At 40.0% G+C, this 25,943-nt stretch overlaps 3 protein-coding genes across 3 annotated transcripts in view; all 3 read right to left on the bottom strand.

Moving 5' to 3' along the window:
* LOC124253554 overlaps window positions 1–25,943 on the bottom strand; it is a 71,946-nt gene that overhangs the window by 36,777 nt on the left and 9,226 nt on the right. The gene's annotated exons all lie outside the window — the stretch shown is intronic.
* LOC124253563 (sialate O-acetylesterase-like) lies at window positions 1,308–9,372 on the bottom strand. The gene is made up of 9 exons (XM_046687366.1): window positions 9,288–9,372; window positions 8,734–9,064; window positions 7,935–8,079; window positions 7,616–7,778; window positions 7,370–7,455; window positions 6,474–6,604; window positions 4,237–4,394; window positions 2,721–2,913; window positions 1,308–1,579 (listed from the first exon to the last, which is right to left on the bottom strand). The coding sequence occupies exons 2-9, from the start codon at window positions 8,884–8,886 to the stop codon at window positions 1,328–1,330; spliced, it is 1,281 nt and encodes a 426-aa protein (XP_046543322.1). The 5' UTR covers window positions 8,887–9,064; window positions 9,288–9,372; the 3' UTR covers window positions 1,308–1,327.
* Window positions 16,150–25,147, bottom strand: LOC124253561 (sialate O-acetylesterase-like). The gene is made up of 9 exons (XM_046687363.1): window positions 25,011–25,147; window positions 24,464–24,795; window positions 23,776–23,920; window positions 23,457–23,619; window positions 23,218–23,303; window positions 21,809–21,939; window positions 19,544–19,701; window positions 16,747–16,939; window positions 16,150–16,422 (listed from the first exon to the last, which is right to left on the bottom strand). Exons 1-9 carry the CDS (start codon window positions 25,045–25,047, stop codon window positions 16,171–16,173), a joined length of 1,497 nt encoding a protein of 498 aa, XP_046543319.1. The 5' UTR covers window positions 25,048–25,147; the 3' UTR covers window positions 16,150–16,170.

Genomic DNA, 25,943 nt, shown 5'->3' with positions numbered 1-25,943 from the left:
AAACATCTGTGGCAAGTAACATGTCTATTTGTGCCTGTGAAGCGCTGGCGATTTCACACCGCTCCCTTGTCATGATCTGGTATGTAAATAACAGTATGTGAGGAGACACTAAGCTCACCTAGAAATTAAGTTCACATAAACAGTATGCTATTTAAAACATTGTATATTTTCCTTTACCTGTATATGGACATGACCAATGTAGCGACATCAAGATTCTGTAGGTAACGCAACCATCAAAGCTTCACAGTCACAAGTCACCTGCTCTAAAAACTAATTTCACATCCAGACAGTTTTTATAAAAACAAACTAATTCGCCTTAATTAATGGCATGGCCATCCCATCATGATTCCGTCACACCATTAAAATCTCATTGCGGTTAAATAAAATTCCTATTAACCAGTCTGATTATATTGTAATTTAAGAATACATTGTTTTGGCCAACCAGTCACTGGTGTTTTCTGACATTTTATATCAAACACAATTTCGCGATTTCATGTTGTTTCATGTGAACACATTAAACCTGAATGAATGCTACAATATCTCTTCGAAATGGAAACTACAAAGTAAAATAGAAGTCTGACAAGAAGGCTTGAAAATGATTTATGATATATTCATTCCTATAGACACAAATCGACAGGCAGACATTTCTTGAAAGCAAATGGCAATGTTGTACATTGCATGCTTCCCATCAGTTCCCAGTTCCCATCAGATGGAAATCATATGTCCTAACCTACAGACTCCATATACATAAACCTCTCAGATCAAGTCCACACAGGTGGAACGAGCTGCATGTTGCCCACTGAAAACGCTTGTCCTTTTGGCAACTCTTCAGGAACTCGGCAATCCTGTTATGGAAGAGAGGGACAGTCTGACACTGGTAGCGAGCATGAACTGGTACCAACGTTAACAGGATGTGATTGCATCACGTCAATAAGATACAAGTTATCAAGAGTTTTTTCTGGACAATGAATTTGTTTCTGTGAGTTTCAGTTTTCGTCAGATACTTTCATTTTGATGGGTGATCCGACACATTATCGGTAACCTGTCGTTTGTTTGCATAGTTAGGAACATGACACAATACGCTTGTCCATTAAAATATCTTCAAATGACCATGGCTATTTTAACAGATATAATTTGACGAATTATTGGTGATTCCTGGCAAACTTTGAGAAATATAGACTGGAGTGATAGCACACTTTTACACTTGTTGGAAGTGCCTTAGCTTTCATTATTCCAAATTATGTCAACTATTCCGTTCTTGACCAGTCCGTATTGTTCATAACACATATATACGCATATAAGCAAAATTCGATTGTTATTAGATTTATTAACCAATAATTATTCCAGCTTCGAAATTGTCAGTATGAATAAATGCGGGAGCCGGAAGTGACGTGTCCTTCCCATATATGGCGCACTTCTTGTAATCACAAGGACTTTCTCTCCAGGCGTATCGTAAACCAACGACGTTGTGAGTGCATGCAGTGGTAGAGAGGACAACTTCATTGTCCTGGTGGGATAGGATCGGTGCAGCCATCCAGTTGTCGTGAGCACCACACGTTGTAGCGGTTGAGCAGCACACCTGTTTGGGATAATAACTCAAATTATCATCTAATGGAGGTTGTTATCGGTGCAATAAAGCAATCTGATAAACTTGGTATCCAAATCTGATAACTATGCACATTACGTCAATCCACGAACTACTTTCACAAAACTCCATACACTCCATGCGAATCCTAAAACGTTTAACATTTCATTGATGAGGTCGTCACGAGTTTACATTGTTAGTAAACAAACATGGCTGCCCCCATTCTCAAAATTTGTGATTCTGTAAGAATTGATAACTGAGGTTCTGGAGTCGTTACTGCAGTAATTGACTTTGGAAAACATAAAAAGTAGTACTTCGTTCACATTGAAGGTACGGATTATGAGGCACGACTGAAAGTTAATCGTCTAAGAAAGGTACCAACCAAGGATTTCGATCTATCGATCACAATGCAGACGACGAATCGATTCCGTCAGGTATCAGAAACTGATATTGATGAGGTGATTACTCGCAATGAAAATAGAAACACTGCCAGGAAAACCCTGCCTGGTTTTGTTGTTCCTTTTGGACAGAAAGATCTCATGTTAAGCATGAGTTTTGTTTTAACTGTATTAGCAACTAGTCACAACCATATGCCGCCGTCATGAACGACCTTCACCTTGGTGTACCGCTAAGTATTCTTTCGCGAATGCTCGATTCTCTACATATAAATTCACGTACGAGTAATTTAAGAATGACATTATATGATAAAGAGATTATTAACCTCGTGTGTTTCTGTATCATTAATTTCATATATTAGGAATAAAAAATTATGTACAATTTTTATTCCTAATATATGATATTAATGATACGGAAACACACTCGGTTAATAATCTCTATATCCATCATGGATAGGTTGTCATTATAAAAGCAACTATCATCTAGGAACAGGATAAGGAGTTGTTATTCGCCTAGTTCTCATAACCATGACCAAACTTTGTTCACATTTTGAATTTGTTTGTCGGAACAATACTTTGCTTAGCTTGAACACTTAATTCTTACCTTAAAGCTCTTAAAATGTTTAACCTCGAGCTCTTCTCTTTGATTTGAAGACAGATGTTACTCATTTGGAAATCTTGATATGTCTTGTTAGACTGACAATATTGCTCATTCTATTAATTATAAATGTGTAACATACCTCAAACCCATTGTTGGTGTTGACCATTATGGGACCATAGCTGTAGAGGACGTTGATTGTGTGGTGAGCCTTATTGTTTGTCACAGTCTTGGGAAACGGACCCTGGTACTTTACTCCTGGTTCTTTGTAGGCTACTCCTCGCGCGGCGAGAACCAGTCGCCTGGCAACATCCTGTTTGTACCGTGGATGGACGCTGAATGAATAAAGCTTACAACTGCAATATGTTTCATCAAATAGAAATAATACTGAACACTTATGTTTAAATATAAAAAAGCTCTGAAAAATAATTTTAAAACGTATTTATGTTATACCCCATATTGTTAGGAATACGCAGTGTCCTTTATACGTAAATTACGTATGTATATTTCATTATTTTGCAATATTTACCAACTAAATAGAGTATAAAAGTGGCATTGTTTTAAAATTTAGAATAATAACAATCTCTAAAAGTATGGTAAGAATCAATATATCAATCTCGATGACACGTCATCAACCAAAAGCTATGTTATCATATTACCATTGTAATAGGTAATTGATAATTTGCAGCGTATCCCATAACAGGATATCTTCCAAAACATTTGACCATGTAACATTGAGGGGAAGAGCAAACGAAACCGTGACCTTCAAAATGTTTCTGTAACACTGAAATTACAAAGGTAATTTTGCTTAATTCCAAATCACTGGGCGATTTTTCAAATTATCTTCCCTTTGCTAACCCGTTAAGTGCGCTGAATCGGTCGGTCCAACAAAAAGCTAACAGTGCATGTCATATACGCGATGCTCAATAATCTATAAAGTCATGGATATCTAATTAGAAATCATCGGAAAAGGCCTGCCAGAGGATGCCCGTTGGCTGCAGACATTATTGCAGTGAGTTTTGTGGTATTATGAGAACAATTTGTCAGATATGAGTGCGGCAATAGTTTAAGGAAATGCTGCTTGATCAGATAATTGATGATAATAAAATGTTCATCGTTTCATCGATGCTGTGTAACGACAGATTGACACTGCCTCATGTTCTGACGTCGGAAATGCCGTGAAAATACATTGCTTGTATCCCATTAACCCCCATTGTGTCAGTTCTTATTGACATGGAAGATTACACAAATGATGATGATCTAAACTAATACTTACCGCGGAAATGGGCTTCACTCATTGGACCCGATATATCGAACACGGGTCTCCAGCGAACGCTTTAACCACGAGGCTACCTCGCTACCCCAAGAACATTTAGAGGTGTCAAGTTGGCTGTTATATGATAGTTAAGTCAAGAATGTTTTTGTTGAGAAAGCAATTCACTGCAAGGAATAGTTTCAGTGAATGCGCAACAGGGAAACGCGTGAATTGTGTGTCGCAAGTTGTTGCAGCGCACATAAGTCGAGAACCAGACCCGATGCGAGAAGTAGGACCGTCGCTTACATCTCATTTCATATGGAGAGTTATCGCCCCTCGGAACCAAAACATCGCCCGGATTCAAACAATACCGTACACCACACGATCATAAACCGTTGCAAACCTTCCGTATGGCGAATTGTAGTCAGGAAGGTCCATAGCTACCGCCATGAAGACGTTCTTCAAATCCTGATTTGGAACGGTGCCATGTCTGCCTGTCTGGGCCCATCTTAGTCCAGGGAAGCTGGCCACCGTCGTAGCGTTATCACGATAGGCAGCAAGCTGAAAAGCAGCCCTTCAACTCAGTATTCATATTACAGTGATGGAACGTACTCTGAATACATTTACCCTCATATGATGTGTTGGTTTGTTTAACGCCGCGTCCAGAAATATTCCAGTTATATGGCGGGGGTCTCTAAATAATCGAGTCTGAACCTGACCATCCAGTGATCAACATCATGAGCAGCGATCTACTTAATTCGGATACGATGACACGTGCCAACCAAGTCAGCTATACTGACCACCCGATTCCGTAGGATGTTACGACCAGCATGGGTTGCTGACGACCAATTTTAACACGGAACCTCATGGATAGGTTTTATATAACACAGCAAAAAAAGTTAAGCACCCCTCAAATTAAAGCTGAATTATCGGTATATGTCGGAACAAAATTTCAGTCCTCATGATGGCAAATCAAAGAGTGGTATATTGGTGATAAAATAAGGTGTTACTTATTAGAAAATGTCTCTCACGAACGCAGCCACATGCACGTGAATCCCGCCACCCATGTGTTGCACACACCAAAGTTTCAAACAACCACAAGCATTGGGTATTTAAGGATCGGTATCGACTTCATTATCACTGTTTTTGCACTTCTGATTGACAATGGCACGAAGGTGAATTTCCGAGGCATTGAGATGGCAGATCATTGGACTTCATCGGGCAGGACTTTCTTACAAGGAAATTGCAAGAAGAACTCAATTCCACTACACCGTAATAAGCCGTCTGGTGAGGAAGCATGCGCAAACAAATGATGTAAAGGACCTTCCCCGTTCTGGAAGACCAAAAGCTACCACGCCCCAGGAGGATAGAGCTCTGTTACGGCATGTGAGACGCCAGCCTTTTGGTTCAAGCACCCTTCTGAAACAGGCCTGGTTACCTCATCGCCGCTTGAGCAACCAGACTGTGAGAAACCGCCTCAAAGCTGCTGGATTAAGAGCCAGAAGGGTCATCAGGCGTCCACAGCTCACAAATCACCACAAGCGTCAGCGTAGGTTATGGTGTCAGCACAGGCAGAGGTGGAACCTACGATCATGGAGGAGAATACACTGGACCGACGAAAGTCGTTTCCTCCTGCATGTTGTGGATGGGAGAGCCCGCGTATGGAGGACTAGGAATACACGTCTTGCCCCCAAGAACATTTTGCCAAGAGTACCATTTGGCGGGGAATCCGTAATGGTTTGGGGAGGCTTCTCCTACGACTGTAGACTGGATTTGGTGACTATACAAGGTTCACTCACAGGCGCTCGCTACATTCAGGAGGTTCTGGATCCTGTAATTATTGATCATTTCGATGACCACAGACTTGCCACAAGACCCTTGTTCATGGACGACAATGCGCGACCTCATCGTTCACATGCTGTAAACCAACATCTGGCAAATAATGCTGTGACACGAATTCCCTGGCCATCAATGTCTCCTGATTTGAATCCCATCGAACATGTTTGGGACATCATGGGGCGTCGGGTACAAAGAAGGAATCCTCCTCCACAAAACCTGGGGGAACTGGAGGCAGTTCTTCACGAGGAGTGGCAGCGGATACCGATGGAACAATTAAGGAACCTGGTTAGGGCTATGCCAAGAAGAGTGGCTGCAGTTATTCAGGCACGTGGTGGCAGCACACGTTACTGATGTTTTGTGATTCCTGGGACACTGATCCACTTTATTTAAGCTGCTTTTACCGGGTGGCACACCCCAAGACCTTGAACTGACGATACTTCAACACACATGTCTTTTGGATGCAATTCCATTTCAATGTCACTCTGTGTTTTCATGCACTTTTAGTGCTCATACCGTTACAAAACTTCTGTTCCAAATGACCAAATGATTGTTCTTTTAATTAAAATTTGTTTTGCTTCTCTTCTTTTTCTCAGTTTCATACCATGCTTCCATGAAGTTCACCCCTCTGTGAAAAATCAGGGGGGTGCTTAACTTTTTTGCTGTGTATGTTATATGGGCCTTACTCATTGTACACGTGCGGGGAATATAAACCAAAATAGCCTAGTGGCATACGTATGAGGTATTATGTGAAATAAATAGAACATTAAAACGATACAACATTACTTCTAATTTCCATTTCACCTGGACAAACCCAAATGGGAAGGTGGCGCTTGTCTCGCCAAGTGAGGCCTCGTGAAACCTCTGTCGCCAATCGTTGATCATTGCCTGGAACTGACACGAATACTGACGATAATGACCAGCGTTGGACTCACCTGGAACAAAACGTACGATAAATTTTCTTGTCAGCATGGCCAGTGTTATTACAACATGCAACAGAATCTTTTCAATTTTATATGTTTGGACGTCATTCACGTACAAATGATGGCATTTACACAAAATGCGGAACCTCGGAAAATCCAATTACCATTAGTGAAACAATTTGGAGTGAGTGAATGTGTGAATGAGTTTTACACTGCTTTAAAAAATATTCCAGCGATATCATGGTGCGGAACACCGGAAATGGGCTTTACACATTGTACCCATATGCTGAATCGAACCCGGGTCTTCAGCGAACGCTTTAACAACTAGGCTACCCACTGCCAGAAGAAGATTTAGAGGCGATCTGTTGTCTGTTATATGATGGTTAAGTCAAGAATGTTTTTTGTTGAGAAAGCAATTCACTGTGTGAATTAATCTTGTTCATATTATTCAGATTGAAATTAAAGTGATTTAGTTGCACCATCTAGCATCATGAAGCCTCCAAACAGGAGTGTAGGACTCCTTAGGAACTTCCAGAAACAGCTACGAACAAACAACTGCACGCTCGTCACCTATAGTGATAAGACCAGGCATTAGATCAGAATGACATGTGCGTAGATGACTTTGCCACTGCCATGCTCTTACTTAGGGAGATGCTCATGCAACTTCATAGATAATGTGTGCGCCTTTGATCTCACCCCCAGGAAGATAATATGAAATAAATCCAATTGTATTGGCTCTACAAATTTGAAGTTTGGGCAGTTGTTGGATAGGTATACCTTGATACCAGATGGTTCCATAGATGGTAAGGTCAAGGAGAGGGTTGATCTTTGCGTTCCAAAGAACAGAGGCTGCTTGTGGACCTCTGTCAAAAAAATTCAAAACTGGTTAATAGGAACATATACGAAACGTCCACAGATTTACGTTATTTTTGTAAATAAATGTGCACATTCACGATTTAAAGACTGGTGAGCAATACCATTTAAAGTAAATATCAGTAAAACATCGAAGCAATGCAGTGTTACCGTTTGGTAACATGGGAGCAAGTTGCCAGGGCATCAGGAGAAGACCAGGCTTCGATAGGCGTTCCTGACCAGCAGGACTCGATCAAACCAATGGGATACTTTCTGTCATTGTAGAGATACTCGCCGTAGAACCAACACACGGCAGAGAAAGTGTTGACAGCAACTGTGTAGGATAATTGATGATACTGTTATCCATATCTTGCAGCATGTGTTTACATAATAGTGATAATATGCGTATATATAAAGTGATGGAAGATACATGTCATCAGTGGATGAAATATATTTAAATTCTTTCAAATTATTTATACTGGTCGAATACCTTTTGTTGGTTGTGTCCATTTTGTATATATTCCATTTCCTGGCAGTTCTGTAAGGGGTGATGTTGACTGAATGTCTCGTACTCGCATGATCCTGATGTCTGTATACTTCAGTGATGCTTCTAGTTCAGCTGTTGCATTCATTACCTATGTTGGACAGCAGAAATGGGCTTCACGCATTAACCACTAGGTTACCCGACCGACCCATGATGAATAGAAGAGCAATACATCGCATAGATAAATTCTAATAGAAAATGTATTGAAGAAAAAAGTAACATTACTTCAACTAATTAAATATTCCTCCCTTGAGGACAATGTTGCCACCCAGGCTTGGTCAGCTTTTTCAACATTTTTTCATTTTGGATCAGATGAAAGTGACCGTGAAGGTCCGGGTTAGAATATTGATCTTCAGTAACCCATGCTTGTCGTAAGAGGCGACTAACGGGATCGGGTGGTCAGGCTCGCTGACTTGGTTGATACATGTCATCGGTTCACAATTGCGCAGATCAATGCTCATGCTGTTGATCACTGGATTGTCTGGTCCGGACTCGATTATTTACAGACCGCCGCCATATAGCTGGAATATTGCTGAGTGCACTCACTCAGATGAAAGTAACTGTGACTATACCGCTTTGTCCAATCATAAATATCAGGCACAAAACAACGCGATCCCGAATTGTTGATACTGCTAGATAAACGCAGCAAAGAGGGTTCGGCTGAGGGTGGGCAAGAGAAATACAGGATATAAATGATTTTATTTGATTTATCCAAACCCAAAGTGTCCGGTTATTAACGACTTACATGCCCAGCTGGAAAAGCCATATTACTTTGTCCTCCACAGAGCCATACATCCCCGAAAAGGACGTCCTTGATCATCACTGTTCCCTCACTTGACTTGGCAGACACGGTGAAAGGACCCTTGTCTGTCATAGCCGGAAGCTTGACCTTCCACATTCCATGTCCTGCAGCATCTTTCTGACCACACCTGTGACTGAGCCGTGTCCAGCGATGGCCACTGTGACAGTGTCTCCAAGTTTTGTGGCATGTCCCCAGATGACAGCTTGTTGAGGACCTCTCTGTAGAACCATGTGGTCCTGGTAGTAGGAGGCAAACTGCAGGGCGCCATCGGACCCTACATGTACAAATAAGGGATATCTCAATTACATTAGAATAGTTCTATGGATACAAAGCAGTAATATCATAAACATGCATACATGAAAAAAATCCTTTGCCGATTCACATACACATTTCCTGTGAAATGGAGAATATATATTGACCTTAATGCATCTACAAGGCAACACACAGGTTAAACACATAGCTCATAACACATAGCACTAAACTAAATGTGTCATTACCTGCCAAAAGGAGGGCTACCAGAACAACCTGCAACATATTTAACGAAAGCGTTGTTTCACAATGTCTGTGACAAGCCTGTTATACGAGGTCACTTGTGTGAAAAGTCAGCTGTAGAATTTGCTGATTAGACAGTTTTGCATGCCGAGATTAGCTACCTAGGAAACGTATGATAGATATGCGTCCTGAGTACAATGCGAAGCCTGTTTTGATTATTTTTTTCGATTTAGATAAAAAATATATGAAACATGTTTTGCGCATATCACAGTGTTGGTGTCTTCCGGTCAAGACAACAAGTTCAACGCTTTCCTACCATAGCTTTCTGGAATGCTGTTTTTATGTTGTTTCAGCTTATGTTGTGGTCACTACAGGGGACCTGCCTTAAATACGAGTGAGTGAGGGAGTGAGTTTAGTTAGCAATATTCCAGCTATATGGCGGTGGTCTGTAAATAATCGAGTCTGGACCAGTCAATCAACAGCAGGAGCATCGACCTGCGCAATTGTGAACCGATTACATGTGTCAACAAAGCCAGCGAGCCTGACAACCCGATCCCGTTAGTCGCTTCTTACGACAAGCATGGGTTACTGAAGGTTCATTCTAACCCGGACCTTCACGGGTTTAAATACGACGTCCATGATACAATTATTGCAAGTACCAGTAATTCTACATCTTTTCTCACTCAAACACTAGTAGTGGATACAAGATGAAGTCCCTTGGGAGACGAAAGGCTCATGATGAAAACAAGGCATTTTACAGTTTTCTAAAACAAGCCTCGGATATAGGGCGCAATATATTCCAGTGTCAAAGCTGATTTTGGTGCCATATCACATCGGCATAGGCTCTGTTTTACAGGGGAATGGTCTCTGAAAGACAATTGCATCGAGTGTATGCGGAGTATTTAGGGAAGACACACTACTGTAAAGAGCCTTTCGATAGTAGCCATGAAACCCTAGCTAACACTCTTCCAACTGTCCCGTTTCCGAACCCCAATTCACATGTGGACTTCCCCAGCTGATTTTTGGTACACTTTCGGAATGAGTGAGTGAGTATGATTTTACGTCACTTTTAGCACCATTCCAACAATATCACGATGGGGGACACCAGATATGCATTCGGAATGAGTCTGTATATAGGAATAAATAATCATAAACGTGTTGGTACATGTATATATGAGGTAAAGTGTATAATTCTATTAACACGTTACTATAAAAATCAACCGTCACCTAACTCAATTTAGTACCTAAATCTATAACTAGGAAGGAATATTTGTTTGTTGTCATTGGATATGTCTTTATTGTTTTAGCAATAAGTTGTCCATATTCTTTTGCCACTTTGGAAATGCATCATTTGTGCATATTATTTAAGGATTAAGAAGCATATTGCAGTACATCTTATAATTAAATGATAGATCAAAATGATCAGGAAAACTGATGGTGTTGTTTCATGTGTCCTGCAAAAGAAAGTAAAATTTATCATCTGTTTCACAGATTCGCAAAGGTTGTGGAAAAATAGCCAGGACCACGTCATGATGTATTCATAATGAGCATCAGCTTTCTAAGACAGTCTTTCGAGGCACCGAATCCTGATGGCTAGCTATGGGGTGATTGGTCATTTTCGAAAGTATTCAACCATCATTTTCTTCATATCAGTTGTGAAAATTACATTTTGTCCTCCAAGATAACATGTTAACGTTGTCACCTGGATCCGATACCCGTCAAGTTCTTCATGGAAATTCTTTACACTCTTCTGCCAACAGTCACCAGTGTTGTCAAGAATAGTTTGGAAACTGGCATCTTTCCCTCCTGCTTCCAAACCGCCCTGATAAGGCCCCTATTAAGAAGCCTTCACTAGATTCAGAACAGTATTCCAACTACCGACCGGTTTCAAACTTATCGTTTTTGTCAGAAGTGCGGGATTAAGTTGTGAAACACCAGTTAAGTCGACACCTTAACAAATTTCAGTTAATGGACACGCATCATTCTACATACAGAGCACCACACAGTACAGAAACAGCTATGAATTGTGTGTTGAACAAGGTCATCAGTGCTGTCGACTATAATAACAATGCCATGCTTAGATGCTTGATTGGCATTTTAGAAAAATCGTAAAATCGGGCAAAACACTTCGGCCTAACTGGGCGTTCAGTGGGATGCGTAATACGATATCCAAGAGAAAACATACGAATAGCTGCTGAAAATAATAGATCAGACTATAGATGGCAATTAGGTCGCTCAGCCAGGTCGTCGACTCACCTGGCATGAAATGCACGTGCTGCCTACAGGCACAAGGGGTCATCTGAAAAATATTTTGTGCTTTTTCATGTGTGTTTCATGTCTCATCTATTGATTAACATCTTACGTGTCTTTCTTTCATAAAGTTTATGTTGACATATGTAAAAGAGTATGATACCCGAAAACCATAGAAACGCATCGTAGTATATAGGTGGCATGACCACCCGAAGATCGACAGGACTGGATATTATTTCTAAATTGTTATGACGTGCCGTGTACCTCCCCAGTATAATTGCCCTAAAGGATTATCTTATCTTAGCTGATATCTCTATCCCCCAGCCCGACCCCAGGTTTTGCTTTTGAGACGACCCCTCCTATCTGTTTCTTTTTATAGTGACAGTGAGACTCCATGGTAGCTACATCCTTAATAGTTTCAGCATAAAAGTTATTATTTTTACGTCAGCTATCGTTTATAATGAATCTACGTCTAATTTCAAATTGGGCATTTAAAAAGTGTCCTTTGTAATACAATATCGTCGCACACTAATTTGCATAAAGCCATGGTCTGTTCCAAATAAGTCTTTTTGGACTTAGAAATAAACCGCATTACTCATTTCTGCACTACTTTCCCCTCTTTAAAGTCCTTTTTCTCCGTTACCTATCTCTCTACCACTGAGACTGTAGTTAGACCGAACTTAGTTTAACAGATATTTCACACTTTCACATATGAACTACAAAAATTGTAGAGATAAATGAGAAAATACAGTTTTTTTCTATTTCCGACACTACTTTAGTCACTTCTATGCTGATGATTCGCAATTGCTTGACAAACTGGATCTATCGGAGACTAACCGAGCCTCCAACATACACAACGTGGAGTGACGTCAAGTCCTGGATGAAATGTTGCCCCAGCTGTAATAAAGAAGTTGTTCATCTATATATTCTTATCCTTCCTTACTGCTCCAACTTCTAAATGATCTAAAGAAGTTCAGCCCTTTAATGACTGTAAATTTTCCAAATGAATTTTAGCTTTCCCTTTTCCAGTTATTTCACAATCGTATACGAGTGTTTTTCACCCAAAGTACATTCTGGAGCACTGAAATTATCTCTAACACTTATAACTAAATTTCATGCCAGTCAAATTTTGTCTTTAGTGCTACAGCCTGTCTTAGAGTCGATCCAAATTAACTTAGTTTTAGACATATTGATTTTTATAATGGGAGAAAGGCGTCAAAGTATCCTGAGAGATTTTTGAGCTATCTTCTAGGTATGGTTGGGAATCATCTACATATTGTCCTGATGTATTTTGTTAATCATTAATAGGTAAACCATAACGTTATTTGTCCCTTATCATAATTGGCAAGACCTCAGTCGCAAATATACATACGTATGTATGGCGATACTAGATCGCTTTGTCTACGGCCTCGGGAATTAAAATAACATGAAATATATCCAATTTGAATGCTGCATGTCGAAGAATTATTTATTTAAATATTTACCCACTTAATCATGTATATGGCAAAGCCGTACCTTTCTAAAAACAGCAAGTAAAAATGTTTTGGAGACTGTAAAACAACACTCATCACTATTCCATCAATCAATTGTTTTCAATCTTCTAGCTATGAATGTACTTATAATTGTGTAAAGTGTATTTAATAGCGTGCCTGTCTTTAAGTAGAATTTGATCTGTATTTTCTTTTGGAATGCATGTAATAATTCCCCTGTTAATAGTATCTGTTAAAAGATTAGTACTGAAGGCTTCATTGATATACCTGAAAACCCAAGCCGTAAAAACCTTTCCAAAGAATTTCATGGGAAAACCAAAATTTCCTCTACGTTCTCTTGTAATTGCGTCTGAAATTTCGTTCATTTCAATTGGTGTTTGCAATGTGATGTAAGTCTTAGGTAAGAGCAAGTCCTCCATGAATGTGTTCGTTATGCCATCCTGAAGGGTGACTGATATAACTGTACATTTAATTATGCTTCTTTGAAAATGAAATACAATCAATTGATATTTTGTAAGAAGTACTTATTGTGATGTTTGACAAAGTACTACAAAGTGATTTGTAAATTTAGTAGAATGAAACAGTAACAGTAACTGCCAGTGGCTCTATCTTGAAAGGCGATTGAAGTGACGTAAAATAATTGTTCCCAGACTGGGTACGTGAGTTCCACACTATTCAAACCATTGTCGTCTCTCCAGTGTTGTATTCAGAGTATAGTTTGTTGGAATTGTTTGGCTAAATTTTCCAGAACATTGCCAGCAGCCAGAGACATGATGTAAATCATGCTGGAGTAGCAAGCAGGAAGAATGTACCGTAAATCCCCATGGTAATAGTATAGTGCCTTGACTTGATTGCGGGTGACCTATAGTTATTATGTATTATTATGAATAGCGACTTGTTATAGTTCATACTAGATTTAAATGTAAATCTATGCGAGCTTAGTAAACATCATTTTCCTTTTCGACATGATTTGTACAGTTTGATTTGTCAGTAGCCCATGACAGACTTGAATGCCAAATTATAAGTGACAAAACCAAAGTTACTTGTGGCTGGACAGATCCTGTAGATTATAGTCAAGCTTCCGTCATCTAGGTGTCACCTAATATACTGAGTATGATTGTTTGGGGAAAATAGTGTTTTGAGTGTTTCAAGTCTGGATACGTGGGAATGACATTTCATTTCATTTCATTCTTGTAATATTGGATCCATAAATATATACTTATATATACTGACATATATTTATGGATCGAATATTACAGGGATGAAATGAAATATCACCCGGAAAATATATTTTCTGATGTTGCCTACATTATCGAAGTGTATCATTATTCTCTGAAACTAGTTACTAAATACATATGTGGAAATTACTACTGCTTTTTTGTAAAACAAGTTAATACAAATTAAACACCTCTTTTGTCTTTCTTGTGTGGATTATGCTTATATAATCAGCAAAGTGAGCAAACTAACATCCCTCACCTCCGCACGTGTGAATTTGAAGAAAGAAACATCTGTGGCAAGTAACATGTCTAATCGTGTCTGTTAAGCGCAGGTGATTTCACACTGCTCCTTAGTCATTATCTGTTATGTAAATAACAGTGTGTGAGGAGACACTAAGCTCACCTAGAAATTAAGTTCACATAAACAGTATGCTACTTAAAACATTGTATATTTTCCTTTACCTGTATATGGATATGACCAATGTAGCGACATCAAGATTCTGTAGGTAACGCAACCATCAAAGCTTCACAGTCACAAGTCACCTGCTCTAAAATCTAATTTCACATCCAGACAGTTTTTATAAAAACAAACTAATTCGCCTTAATTAATGGCATGGCCATCCCATCATGATTCCGTCACGCCATTAAAATCTCATTCCGGTTTAATAAAATTCCTATTAACTAGTCTGATTAAATTGTAATTTAAGAATACATTGTTTTGGCCAACCAGTCACTGTTGTTTCCTGACATTTTAGATCAAACACAATTTCATGTTATTTCATGTGAACACATTAAACACGAATGAATGCTACAATATCTCTTCTAAATGGAAAGCAAATATAATAGTAGTTTGACAAGAAGGCTTGAAAATAATTTCAAATATATTCATTCCCATAGATACAAAACGACAGACAGACAGACATTTCAATGTTATACATTGCATGCTTCTGGCATCACCGTCAACTTCTACCCAGAGATCTAGTGCCCATCAGAGTGAAATCATATATCCTAACCGACAGGCTCAGTATCCATAAACCTCTCCGTACACGCCCACACAAGCTGCAGATTGCCCACTCAAAACGCATGTCCTTTGCAACAGCTTTTGACAACTCGTCAGGAACAGATAACAACGCTAGCAGGATGTGATCGCATCACGCCAATAACATACAGGTGAGGTGAGGTGAGGTGAAATTGGGTTTTACGTCGTGCTTGAGAATATTTCACTCATATGACGACGTGCGTGCGTGTGTATGTGTATGTGCGGCTGCTTGTACTAGCCCAGACTTAAGCTGGTTTTATAGTGCTAGCCCACTGAGATACCATGCCGCAGTGAAGCATGAATACCCCACTCAGACACATTATACTGACTCCGAGCCAACCAGTCCTTGTTGTACCCATTAATGCCGAGCGCCAGGCAGGGACCAACAAGTACCATATTTTAACGTCTTTTGGTATGACGCGGTCAGGGATCGAACCCGCGACCTTCCGCTCTCCGGGCGGACGCTCTAACCACTACACCACGGAGGCGGTCCCAATAACATACAGGTTATTGAGAGATGTTTTTTCTGGACAATGAATTTGTTTCTGTGAGTTTCAGTTTTCGTCAGATGCTTCCATTTTGATGGGTGATCCGACACATTTTCGGTCACCTGTTGTTTGTTTGCATAGTTAGGAACATGACAAAATACGCTTGTTCATTAAAATATTTTCAAATATCCATGGCTATGTCAATAGGTGCACTTTACCGAATTACTGGTGATTCTTCGCAAACTTTGAGAAATGTAGACTGAAGTGATAGCCCATTTTTTACACGTGTTGGAAGTGCGTCTAGCTTTCATTATTCCAGTTGTCAAATTTTCCGTACACTACCTGTCCTTATTGTTCATAACACATGTACGCACAAAAGCAAATTTAGGTTGTTATTAGATTTATTAACCAACAATTATTCCAGCTTCGAAATTGTCAGTATGAATAAAAGGGGGAGCCGGAAGTGACGTGTCCTTCCCATATATGGCACACTTCTTGTAATCACAGGGACTTTCTCTCCAGGCGTACCGTAAACCAACGACGTTGTGAGTGCATGCTGTGGTAGAGAGGACAACTTCATTGTCCTGGTGGGATTGGATCGGTGCAGCCACCCAGTTGTCGTGAGCACCACACGTTGTAGCAGTTGAGCAGCACACCTATTTGGAATAATTAATCAAAATCCATCATGGATAGACCGTCATTATAAGAGCAACTAGCATCGAGGAACAGGATAGGGAGTTGTTATTCACCTACTCCTCAAAACCATGACCAAACTTTGTTCACATTTTGAATTTGTTTGTCGGAGCAGTACTTTGCTTAGCTGGAACGCTTCTTACTTCTTACCGAAATTTTTTTTTACCACGAGCTCTTGTCCTTGTATTGAAGGTAGATGTTACAGATGTGACACATTTGAAAATCTTGCTATACCTTGTTAGACTGACAATGTTGCCGACTGTATTAATTATTAATTTGTAACGTACCTCAAACCCATTGTTGGTGTTGACCATTATGGGACCATAGCTGTAGAGGACGTTGATTGTGTGGTGAGCCTTATTGTTTGCCACAGTCTTGGGAAACGGACCCTGGTACTTTACTCCTGGTTCTTTGTACGCTACTCCTCGTGCGGCCAGAACTAGTCGCCTGGCAACGTCCTGTTTGTACCGTGGATGGATGCTGAATGAATAAAGCTTAAAACTACCATATGGTTCATTAAATAGAAATAATGCTATACTCGTAAGTCTAAATCTTAAAAATATATTTATGCTGTACCCAATTGCGTTAGGAATACGCACTATCCACTATACGTACATTGAATATGTTCGTTTCATTATTTGCGATATTTACCAACTAAATAGTGCGTAAAAGTGGCACTGTTTTAGAATTTAATATAATAACAAGCTCTGAAAGTACTGTAACTATATCAATATACCAATCTTAACGACAAGTAATCCACCAAAAGCTATGTTAGCATATTACCATTGTAATAGGTAACTGATATTTTTCAGCGTATCGCATACCAGGATTTGTCCCAAAATATTTGACTATGTAACATAGAAGTCAAGGTCAATCGAAACCGTGGCCTTCAAAATATTTCTGTAACATTAAAATGACAAAGGCAATTTTGTTTTTGCTCTCCCAAATACTGCCAAATCACTGGACGAGCCAATCCAAATTATCTTCCCTTTGCTAATCCGTTAGGGAATCGGAAGCTGAAAACATTAACTAACAGTTCATGTCATATATGGGATGTGAGCTGTAGGTGTCACTGAGGCAGTGAGCCAGTATAGTCTTTACCTTTATCTGTAACATTTTGACAGGACCTAAAACACTGATGACCATAATTGCTTATATTACAATAAGCATCTGAAACTGTTGGAAGCGAAACGGTGGGATCAGTTGATGTGTTGTGGCTTTGGTGACGTTTTTAACTCGTTAATCGTTTTCCACTGGATGTTAAAATATCACACTTGTGAACCTGAAGTCTATTTTCATTGCATACGTACTCGTAGTTACACCGAAAGGGTATTGTACATGCAAGTCAGTATGGCGTGGTATTGATGCGGTTCTCAAGGTCTTGTATGCATTGTGTGAATTTCGTCGGCCCGTGCTTATTGGGATTTTGAAAACGCACATATTTGGCAGGTATATAACTGGTTTATTTCAATCATTTACTATAGTTTGGCATGAAATGTATGTGGACACAACACTGCCGCTGTTACAGGTCATTGACTCCCTCCCTCTGCAAGCAGTTAGCGTTCTGCTGTTTATTTTGTTGACAGTTACATAGACAGATTTTTTAATACAAATGCATAAAATCGGTGATTTACAATGTGCTTAGGTTGTCTGACAAAACATCCACTTGCACAGTTTGAGATCGATTGGGTCATTGGATGAAGAGATATTTACAGAAAACCGGGTCCACATGCATTTCATGCCAAACTATACATGTAATACAATGCTAAATTTAGGATATCAAAACTGAGTGGAAATAAATGAAATCTCTTTTTTTGGTATGTGTAATGGCTTATGGTCCAAGGTATAAAATGATTATGTTAATGAATTATGAATACCTGTAAATTTCTACAATGATTATAATTGATTTGTGATCAATTCAGGATATTCTTAAATAGCCATTTTTATAAACAATGAACAGAATAAAAGGGTATTGTTTCTGACACAGAAGAGGCTATATTAGTTTAAATACCGAACAATGATGCAATAAAACAATAAACAATATTTGATTTTAAATACATTTTCCATTGAATATTCATTCGTTATAAACAGACATAATCCAATGATTGTCTTTGGGGACTGTTGATAGAAAATCAGGATATAAAGCTATAGGTAGATAGTAGATGGTCTGTAAGGGAAAATATATTGCCAACATGCTGCCAAAACAAGTACATACATATGCCATTTGACTGATTCTTGTATCCGACATATCCCCTGGGGGACACATCTCTGTAACTTACAACGTATTCTAAGAGCTTTAATTGGTACCAAAATGTAAGAAATGGATCAATAAATTAACATTTATATTAACTCATAGCACTGACTGATGGACACATGTCATAACGGATCTAATATGTTGGGTAAATCTTTTCTTTCACACTGGGATTACTGGTATCCCTGCTGGAGCCAACTAACTGCTTGAATGAAAGAGTCACTTTACATTAAATGTACTTTGTTAGAATTTAAAACCATGATGATGTCAGATGTTTGAGGAACTATTACATTACGCGCTGCATTTCTGTTCATTAATCTATAAAGTCCTGCCAAAGGAAGCTCGTTGGCTGCAGATGTTATTAGATTGAGTTTTGTGGTATTATGAGAACAGTTTATCAGATTTGAATGCGGCAATAGTTAAAGAATTGTCGTTGAAAATAAGATAATTGCTGATAAATAAAGTTTTCACCGTTTTATCGATGCTATTTTACCCCCACCTTACACTGCCTCGTGTTCTGACAACATTGCGTATATCCCATTAACTCCCATTTGGTCAATTCGTATTGACCTGGGAGATTAAACAAATGACGCTGTTGTAAACTAATAATCACTGAAAAAACATGCATCAGTTAAAGGTATTTCGTTTCAATGAATGTGCTACAGGGCAACGCGAGAACTTGGTTCTCTCTTTACATATCGCAAATTGTAGCAGCGCACATTAAGTCGGGAACCAGACCGAAAGCAAAAAGGAGAGTTATCGCCCTTCGAAACCAAAACATCGCACGGATACAAAAAATACCTGAAAGCAGACGATTATATACTGTTGCATACCTTCCGTATGGCGAATTGTAGTCAGGAAGGTCCATAGCTACCGCCATGAAGACGTTCTTCAAATCCTGATTTGGAACGGTACCATGTCTACCTGTCTGGGCCCACCTTAGTCCAGGCATGCTGCCCACAGATGTCGCACTCTGACGATAACCAGCCAGCTGAAAACAACAAGCGTTTAACTCAGTATACATATTACAGTAATGGAATTTATATTGGTGAACTTCCTCTGTATATGTTTAATAATAATAATAATGGATAGCATTTATATAGCGCTAATCTCCGAAAGGACTCTTTGTGCATTTCTTTCACATACATGGGACGGAAAGGACACATCAAAGGAAAGCTTGTTTAAATAAGAATGTTTTAAACCGGTCTTGAATGAACTTAGAGAAGGGAATTGCGGAGTTCATTTGATTTGGGAGAGCAAACTGAGGGCGCACTGTATTTGAAAGAGCGCTGTCCTGCTGACTTTAAGTTGTACTTTGGGATTTTTAACAGTTTCTCACTGGAAGAGCGGAGAGTTCGTGGAGCCTTGTACGTAGAGAGCTCTTTGGACAGGTATGGCGGTAGTGAACCGTCATAATGGCGAAACACAAGTGTTGCAATCTTGTATTTGCACCGAAGCGTGATAGGCAGCCAATGTAGATGTCGCAGCATGGGAGTCACATGATTGTACTTCCGTCTCTTCATCACAAGACGAGCTGCACCGTGCTGTACTCGCTTGAGACGAGTGATCTCGTCAAGAGGGAGACCAAAGAAGACTGAATTGCAGTAGTCCAGCCTTGAAGTGATAAAGCAACTTACAAGACTGTCTGCTGAGTCTTCAGTGAGATATGGTCTTATAGAAGCAAGTCGGCGCAATTCGAGAAAACAGGCACGGGACACACTGCTGATGTGGTTATGGAGAGTTAGTGATTGATCTAAGTGCACCCCCCAGATACTTCACACAAGGTTGGAAGGGAATATCACTCCCTCCAGCTGACTCATCCTTGATAAGTTTTAGACGGTTGGGTGCACCAACTGGCATAAGTTCTGTTTTGTCGGTGTTCAATTTCAGTTTATTACTGAGCATCCATTCCAAAACATCGTCAATGCATGATTGGATGTCATGTTTGACAGCACCGAAATCCTGAGGACGACCACTTTTAGACATTTCGGTGTCGTCTGCATATTTCTCGAATTCACAGTCATGGGAACAGATGACATCTGAGAGTGGTTGTACATATAGAGTAAACACCACTGGCCCCAGGACAGAGCCCTGTGGAACTCCATACGTGAGGGAACTGGGGTTGGACTGGATGGAATCAATTTTAACTCTCTGTGTACGTCCACTGACATAAGATTTAAACCATGCTAAAACTGTACCTCGAATGCCATATGTTATTTCCATCCGTTTTAATAGAATTGAGTGGTCCAGCGTATCGAACGCCGCGCTCAGATCCAATAGAGCCATCAGAGAGACTTGCCTTTCATCATCCTTTAGTAGTAGGTTGTTGACAACACGAAGTTCGAAAACACAGGGCCGTCATGTCTTGGTGGGTTGGCTGGAGATGAGTCAAGATCTTCCCGTATCCGACTTATTTTGTCAGAAAAATAATCACAGAATTGCTGTGGGAGATCAGATTTCGGAAAGTTATTCGGAAGAGGTGTAGTCTTCCTTTTCCTATTAATTCGTTAGTGACTGAGAAGAGTTGCTTTGGTGACACACTCTCTGTGATTTTGTTACAGAAATAGTCCTTCCTAGCATTTTCAAAGGCAATATTTGTAGTGCGCCTTTCATTTATAAAAATTTCTGTGCACCGTTAGATGACTCTTTCTCCACTTCTCTTCAGTGAATGGAATATGTTGATATTGTCCTGTTTACTGAATATGGCATAAGTTTATGTTTTATATGATTTTTTGTTTGTTTGTTGTTTAACGCCGCACCCAGCAATATTCCAGGTGTATGGCGGCGGTCTCTAAATAATCGAGTCTGGACTGACTATCCAGTGAACAACATCATGAGTATCGATTTACGCAATCGGGATTCGATGACATGTGCCAACCGAGTCGTCTATCTTGAGCACCCAATCCCGAAAGTCACATGGTACGACAAGCATGGGTTGCTGAAGACCAATTTTAACCCAGAACGTAAAGGGTAGGTTTCATATCAAACGGGCTTCACTCATTGTAGACGTGCGGGGAATATACACCCAGATATGTTAAGTGATATAAATAGAACATTAAATACAAAACGATGCAATATTATTTCTAATTCTATTTCACCTGGACAAACCCAAATGGGAAGGTAGCGCTTGTCTCGCCCAGTGAGGCCTGGTGAAACTTTTGTCGCCAGTCGCTGATCATTGCCTGGAACTGACACGAATACTGACGATAATATCCAGCGTTGGACTCACCTGGAACACAACGTACGACCAGTATACTTATCAGCATGGCCTGCGTTATTACAACATGTAATAATGTAAAAATGCGGAACGGCGGAAAATGCAACAAGTATTAGTTACAAACAAGAAGACAAAGTCATCAATATCCCCTGCAACGGCAAAATACTCTTTATGAATATGTCTACTAGTTATGATTATGTCAAATGTTTTGGAGTGTATACAGCAAAGTGGAAGGAGAGTATTGAAAGCTTTTAAGATCTGCTCCAGAAAGGAGCACTACCACCGTATTCAGTTTAAGCCTAACTTGTTGCCATGGAAATGCAACAAGATGACATCCTCATAGTCACAGCCTAAGTCATGTTTCCATGGAAACCACAAAAAAATAAAATTCATATCTGGGTTTAACCCCCAAAAGGCGCATCTAGGGATCATGCTTGATATGTGTACTAAGTTTGATGAAGCTAGCATGTATAGTTTGGGAGATCCGCTCCGGACAAGATGACATCCTCATAGTCACAGCCTAAGTCATGTTTCCATGGAAACCGCAAAAAATAAAATTCGCATCTGGGTCTAACCCCGAAAAGGCACATCTAGGGATCATGGTTGACATGTGTACCAAGTTTGGTTAAGCTATCACGAATAGCTTATGCTTCGGACAAAGTATGGCGGACGGACGGACGGAAGTCGTTTCTATATCCCCCGCAACAACGAAGTTTCGGGGCATAAAACTTGGGGTGAGTGAGTTCAAAGCTGCTTTTCCCAATATTCCAGCGAAATCACGTTATCCTGTTGTCTGATGGTTTAGTCAAGAATGTTTTTTCTGCTTAGAAGCAATTCACTACAAGGATTAATCTTGTTCAATGGTGATAATATTCAGAATGAAACTAAAGTGGTTTAGTTGCACCATCTTGCATCATGAAGCCTCGAAAATGGAGTGCTGTACTCCTTAGGAACTTCCACAAACATTCAGCCAGAGTGCAGCTATGAGCAAACAACTGCACTGCAGCTGAGGAGATATTTAAACGGCATTGACGCCATAGAATATTACCAGATTACTCTTTGACCAGATATGAACGATCACCTATAGTGATAAGACCAGGCATGGCATGTGCGTAGATTACTTTGCCACTGACTTACTCTTACTGAGGGAGATGCTCATGTAACCACATAGTCTGTTAGATAATGTGTGTGGCTTTGATCTCGCCTCCAGCCAGATGATATGAAAATCTATAAATCCAATCGTATGGGGTCTACAAATGTGAAGTTTTGGTGGTTGTTGGATCTGTATACCTTGATACCAGATGGTCCCGTGGATGGTAAGGTCACGGAGGGGGTTGATCATTGCGTTCCAGAGAATAGAGGCTGCACTTGGATATCTGTAATACAAATTACAAAACTGGTTAATAGGAACATATACGAAACGTCCACAGATTTACATTACCTTTTGTAAAACATGTGCATGTTCAATACTTAAAGATTGGTGAGCAAGACCTGTTAAAGTAAGTATTAGTAAAGCAATACGATTTTACCGTTTCGTAATGTGGGAGCAAGTTGCCAGGGCATCAGGAGAGGACCAGACTTCGATACGCGTTCCTCCCCAGCAGGAATCGATCAAACCAATGGGATACTTTCTGTCATTGTAGAGATACTCGCCGTACAACCAGCACACAGCAGAGAAAGTGTTGACAGCAACTGTGCAGGATAATTGATGCTTCTGTTTTCCATATCTTGCAGGGTGTACTTATATGATAGTATTAACATGCAAACATATAAAGTGATGGAAGATACATCCCATCAGTGGATGAAGTATATTTAAATTCTTTCAAAGTATTTGAACTGGTCGAATACCTTTTGTTGGTTGTGTCCAATTTGTATATATTCCATTTCCTGGCAGTTCTGTAAGAGGTGACGTCGATTGGATGTTTCGTACGCGCATGATCCTGATGTCTGCATACTTCAGTGATGCTTCTAGTTCAGCTGTTGCATTCATTATCTATGTTTGAAAGAGTTAGTATAGTTTTACGCCGCTTTTCGTATCACGTCTGGGGACAGCAGAAATTGGCTTCACGCATTAACCACTAGGCTACCCGACCGACCCATGTTAGACAGAAAAGCAATAATAGCAAAACTAAATTCCAATACAAAATGTATTGAAGAAAAAAGTAACATTACATGGCCTTCGACAAGCTACATGTTAGGAACACGGATAAGGGTACAACGTTTACATGCCTGTAATTAAAATCAACTTGAGACCCAGAACTGATTCTTTCCCAGAAGACGATGTTGCCAGCCAGGTTCGGTCAGCCTTTCCAACATTGTTTCTTTATTGGTTAGATGAAAGTAGATGAGACTTCAATGCTTTGGTCAATCATAAATGTCAGCCACCAAATGCGTAACACTGCGACCCCTAATCGTCGATATTGCCAGATAAACGCAGCAGAGAGGGTTCCGGTGAGGACTGACTAGACAAACAAAGGATATGAATGATTCTATTTGATTTATCCAAACACAAGGGGTCCGGTTGTTAACGACTTACATGTCCAGCTGGAAACTCCATATTACTTTGTCCTCCACAGAGCCATACATCCCCGAAAAGGACGTCCTTGATCATCACTGTTCCCTCACTTGACTTGGCAGACACGGTGAAAGGACCCTTGTCTGTCATGGCCGGAAGCTTGACCTTCCACATTCCATGTCCTGCAGCATCTTTGGTGACCACACCTGTGACTGAGCCGTGTCCAGCGATGGCCACTGAAACAGTGTCTCCAAGTTTTGTGGCATGTCCCCAGATGACAGCTTGTTGAGGACCTCTCTGTAGAACCATGTGGTCCTGGTAGTAGGAGGCAAACTGCAGGGCGCCATCGGACCCTACATGTTCAAATAAGGGACATCTCAATTACATTAGAATAGTTCTATGGATACGAAGCAGTAATATCATAAACATGCGTACATGAATATTTTGGCCGACTGGCATACATATTTCCTGTGATAAGGTGAATAAAATAACCTGATTGCATTTACAAGGCATAGACGGGTTGGTTGGAAAACACACAGCACATGTACTAAACTAAATGTATCATTACCAGCCAAGAGGAGGGTTACCAGAGCAATCTGCAACATACTTAACGACGGCGTTGTATCACAACGTCTGTTTCAAGCCTGTTCAACGAGGCCACTTGTGTGAAAAGTCAGCTGTAGAATTTGCTGATTAGACATCTTTGAATGTCGAGATTACGTATCGTGCTATAGACATGCGTCCTGAGTACAATGCGAAGCCTATTTGTAAGACTTTTTCGATTTAGATAAAGATATATGTAACATGTTTTGCGCTTATCACAGGATTGGTGTGTTCTAGTGAAGACAACAAGTTCAAAGCTTACCAACCATAGCTTTCCAGAATGTTGTTTTTTGTAAGGAAAGAGTAATTTAGCTTATGTTTTATTACCTGTGGTGATTAGGACTGATCAGTACAGTGGACCTGCCTTAAATACGACAGTCGTGATAAGCTATTAATGCAAGCGCTAGTAATTCTACTGCTTTTTTCACACAAACACGAGTACTGAATACAAAATCAAGCCACTTGGTAGACGGAAGACTCGCGATGAAAACAAGGCATTTTACAGTCTTCTTAAAGAAGCCGAGGATGTAGGACAGAATATATGCCATAGTCAAAGCTGATGTTGGTGATAATTCTGCACTGGTGGACAAGAACAGTGCCATATCACATCGGCATGTGCCCGAATTTGTTGGGAATATATAGGAAGAAACACAACTGTAAAGAGCCTTCGATAGTTATCACGAAACCCAAAGTAACACTCTTTCAACAATCCTGTTTACCATCACCAATTCATATCTGGAATTTCCCGGCTGCCTTTCCGAGATTTGGTATTCATTTGGGGTAGGAATTAATGAGTCTGTATGTAGGAATAGATACTACACAGTTACCACGTATAAACGTATCGTGTGTGGTCGTGAGTCGCATATCTCAGGTAAAGTTTCAATTTCTATAAACATGT

Source organism: Haliotis rubra, unplaced genomic scaffold, assembly GCF_003918875.1.
Source record: "Haliotis rubra isolate DU_JTF1 unplaced genomic scaffold, ASM391887v1 Scf544, whole genome shotgun sequence".
NCBI lineage: Eukaryota > Metazoa > Mollusca > Gastropoda > Lepetellida > Haliotidae > Haliotis > Haliotis rubra.
This window is presented reverse-complemented; position numbering and strand designations above follow the sequence as displayed.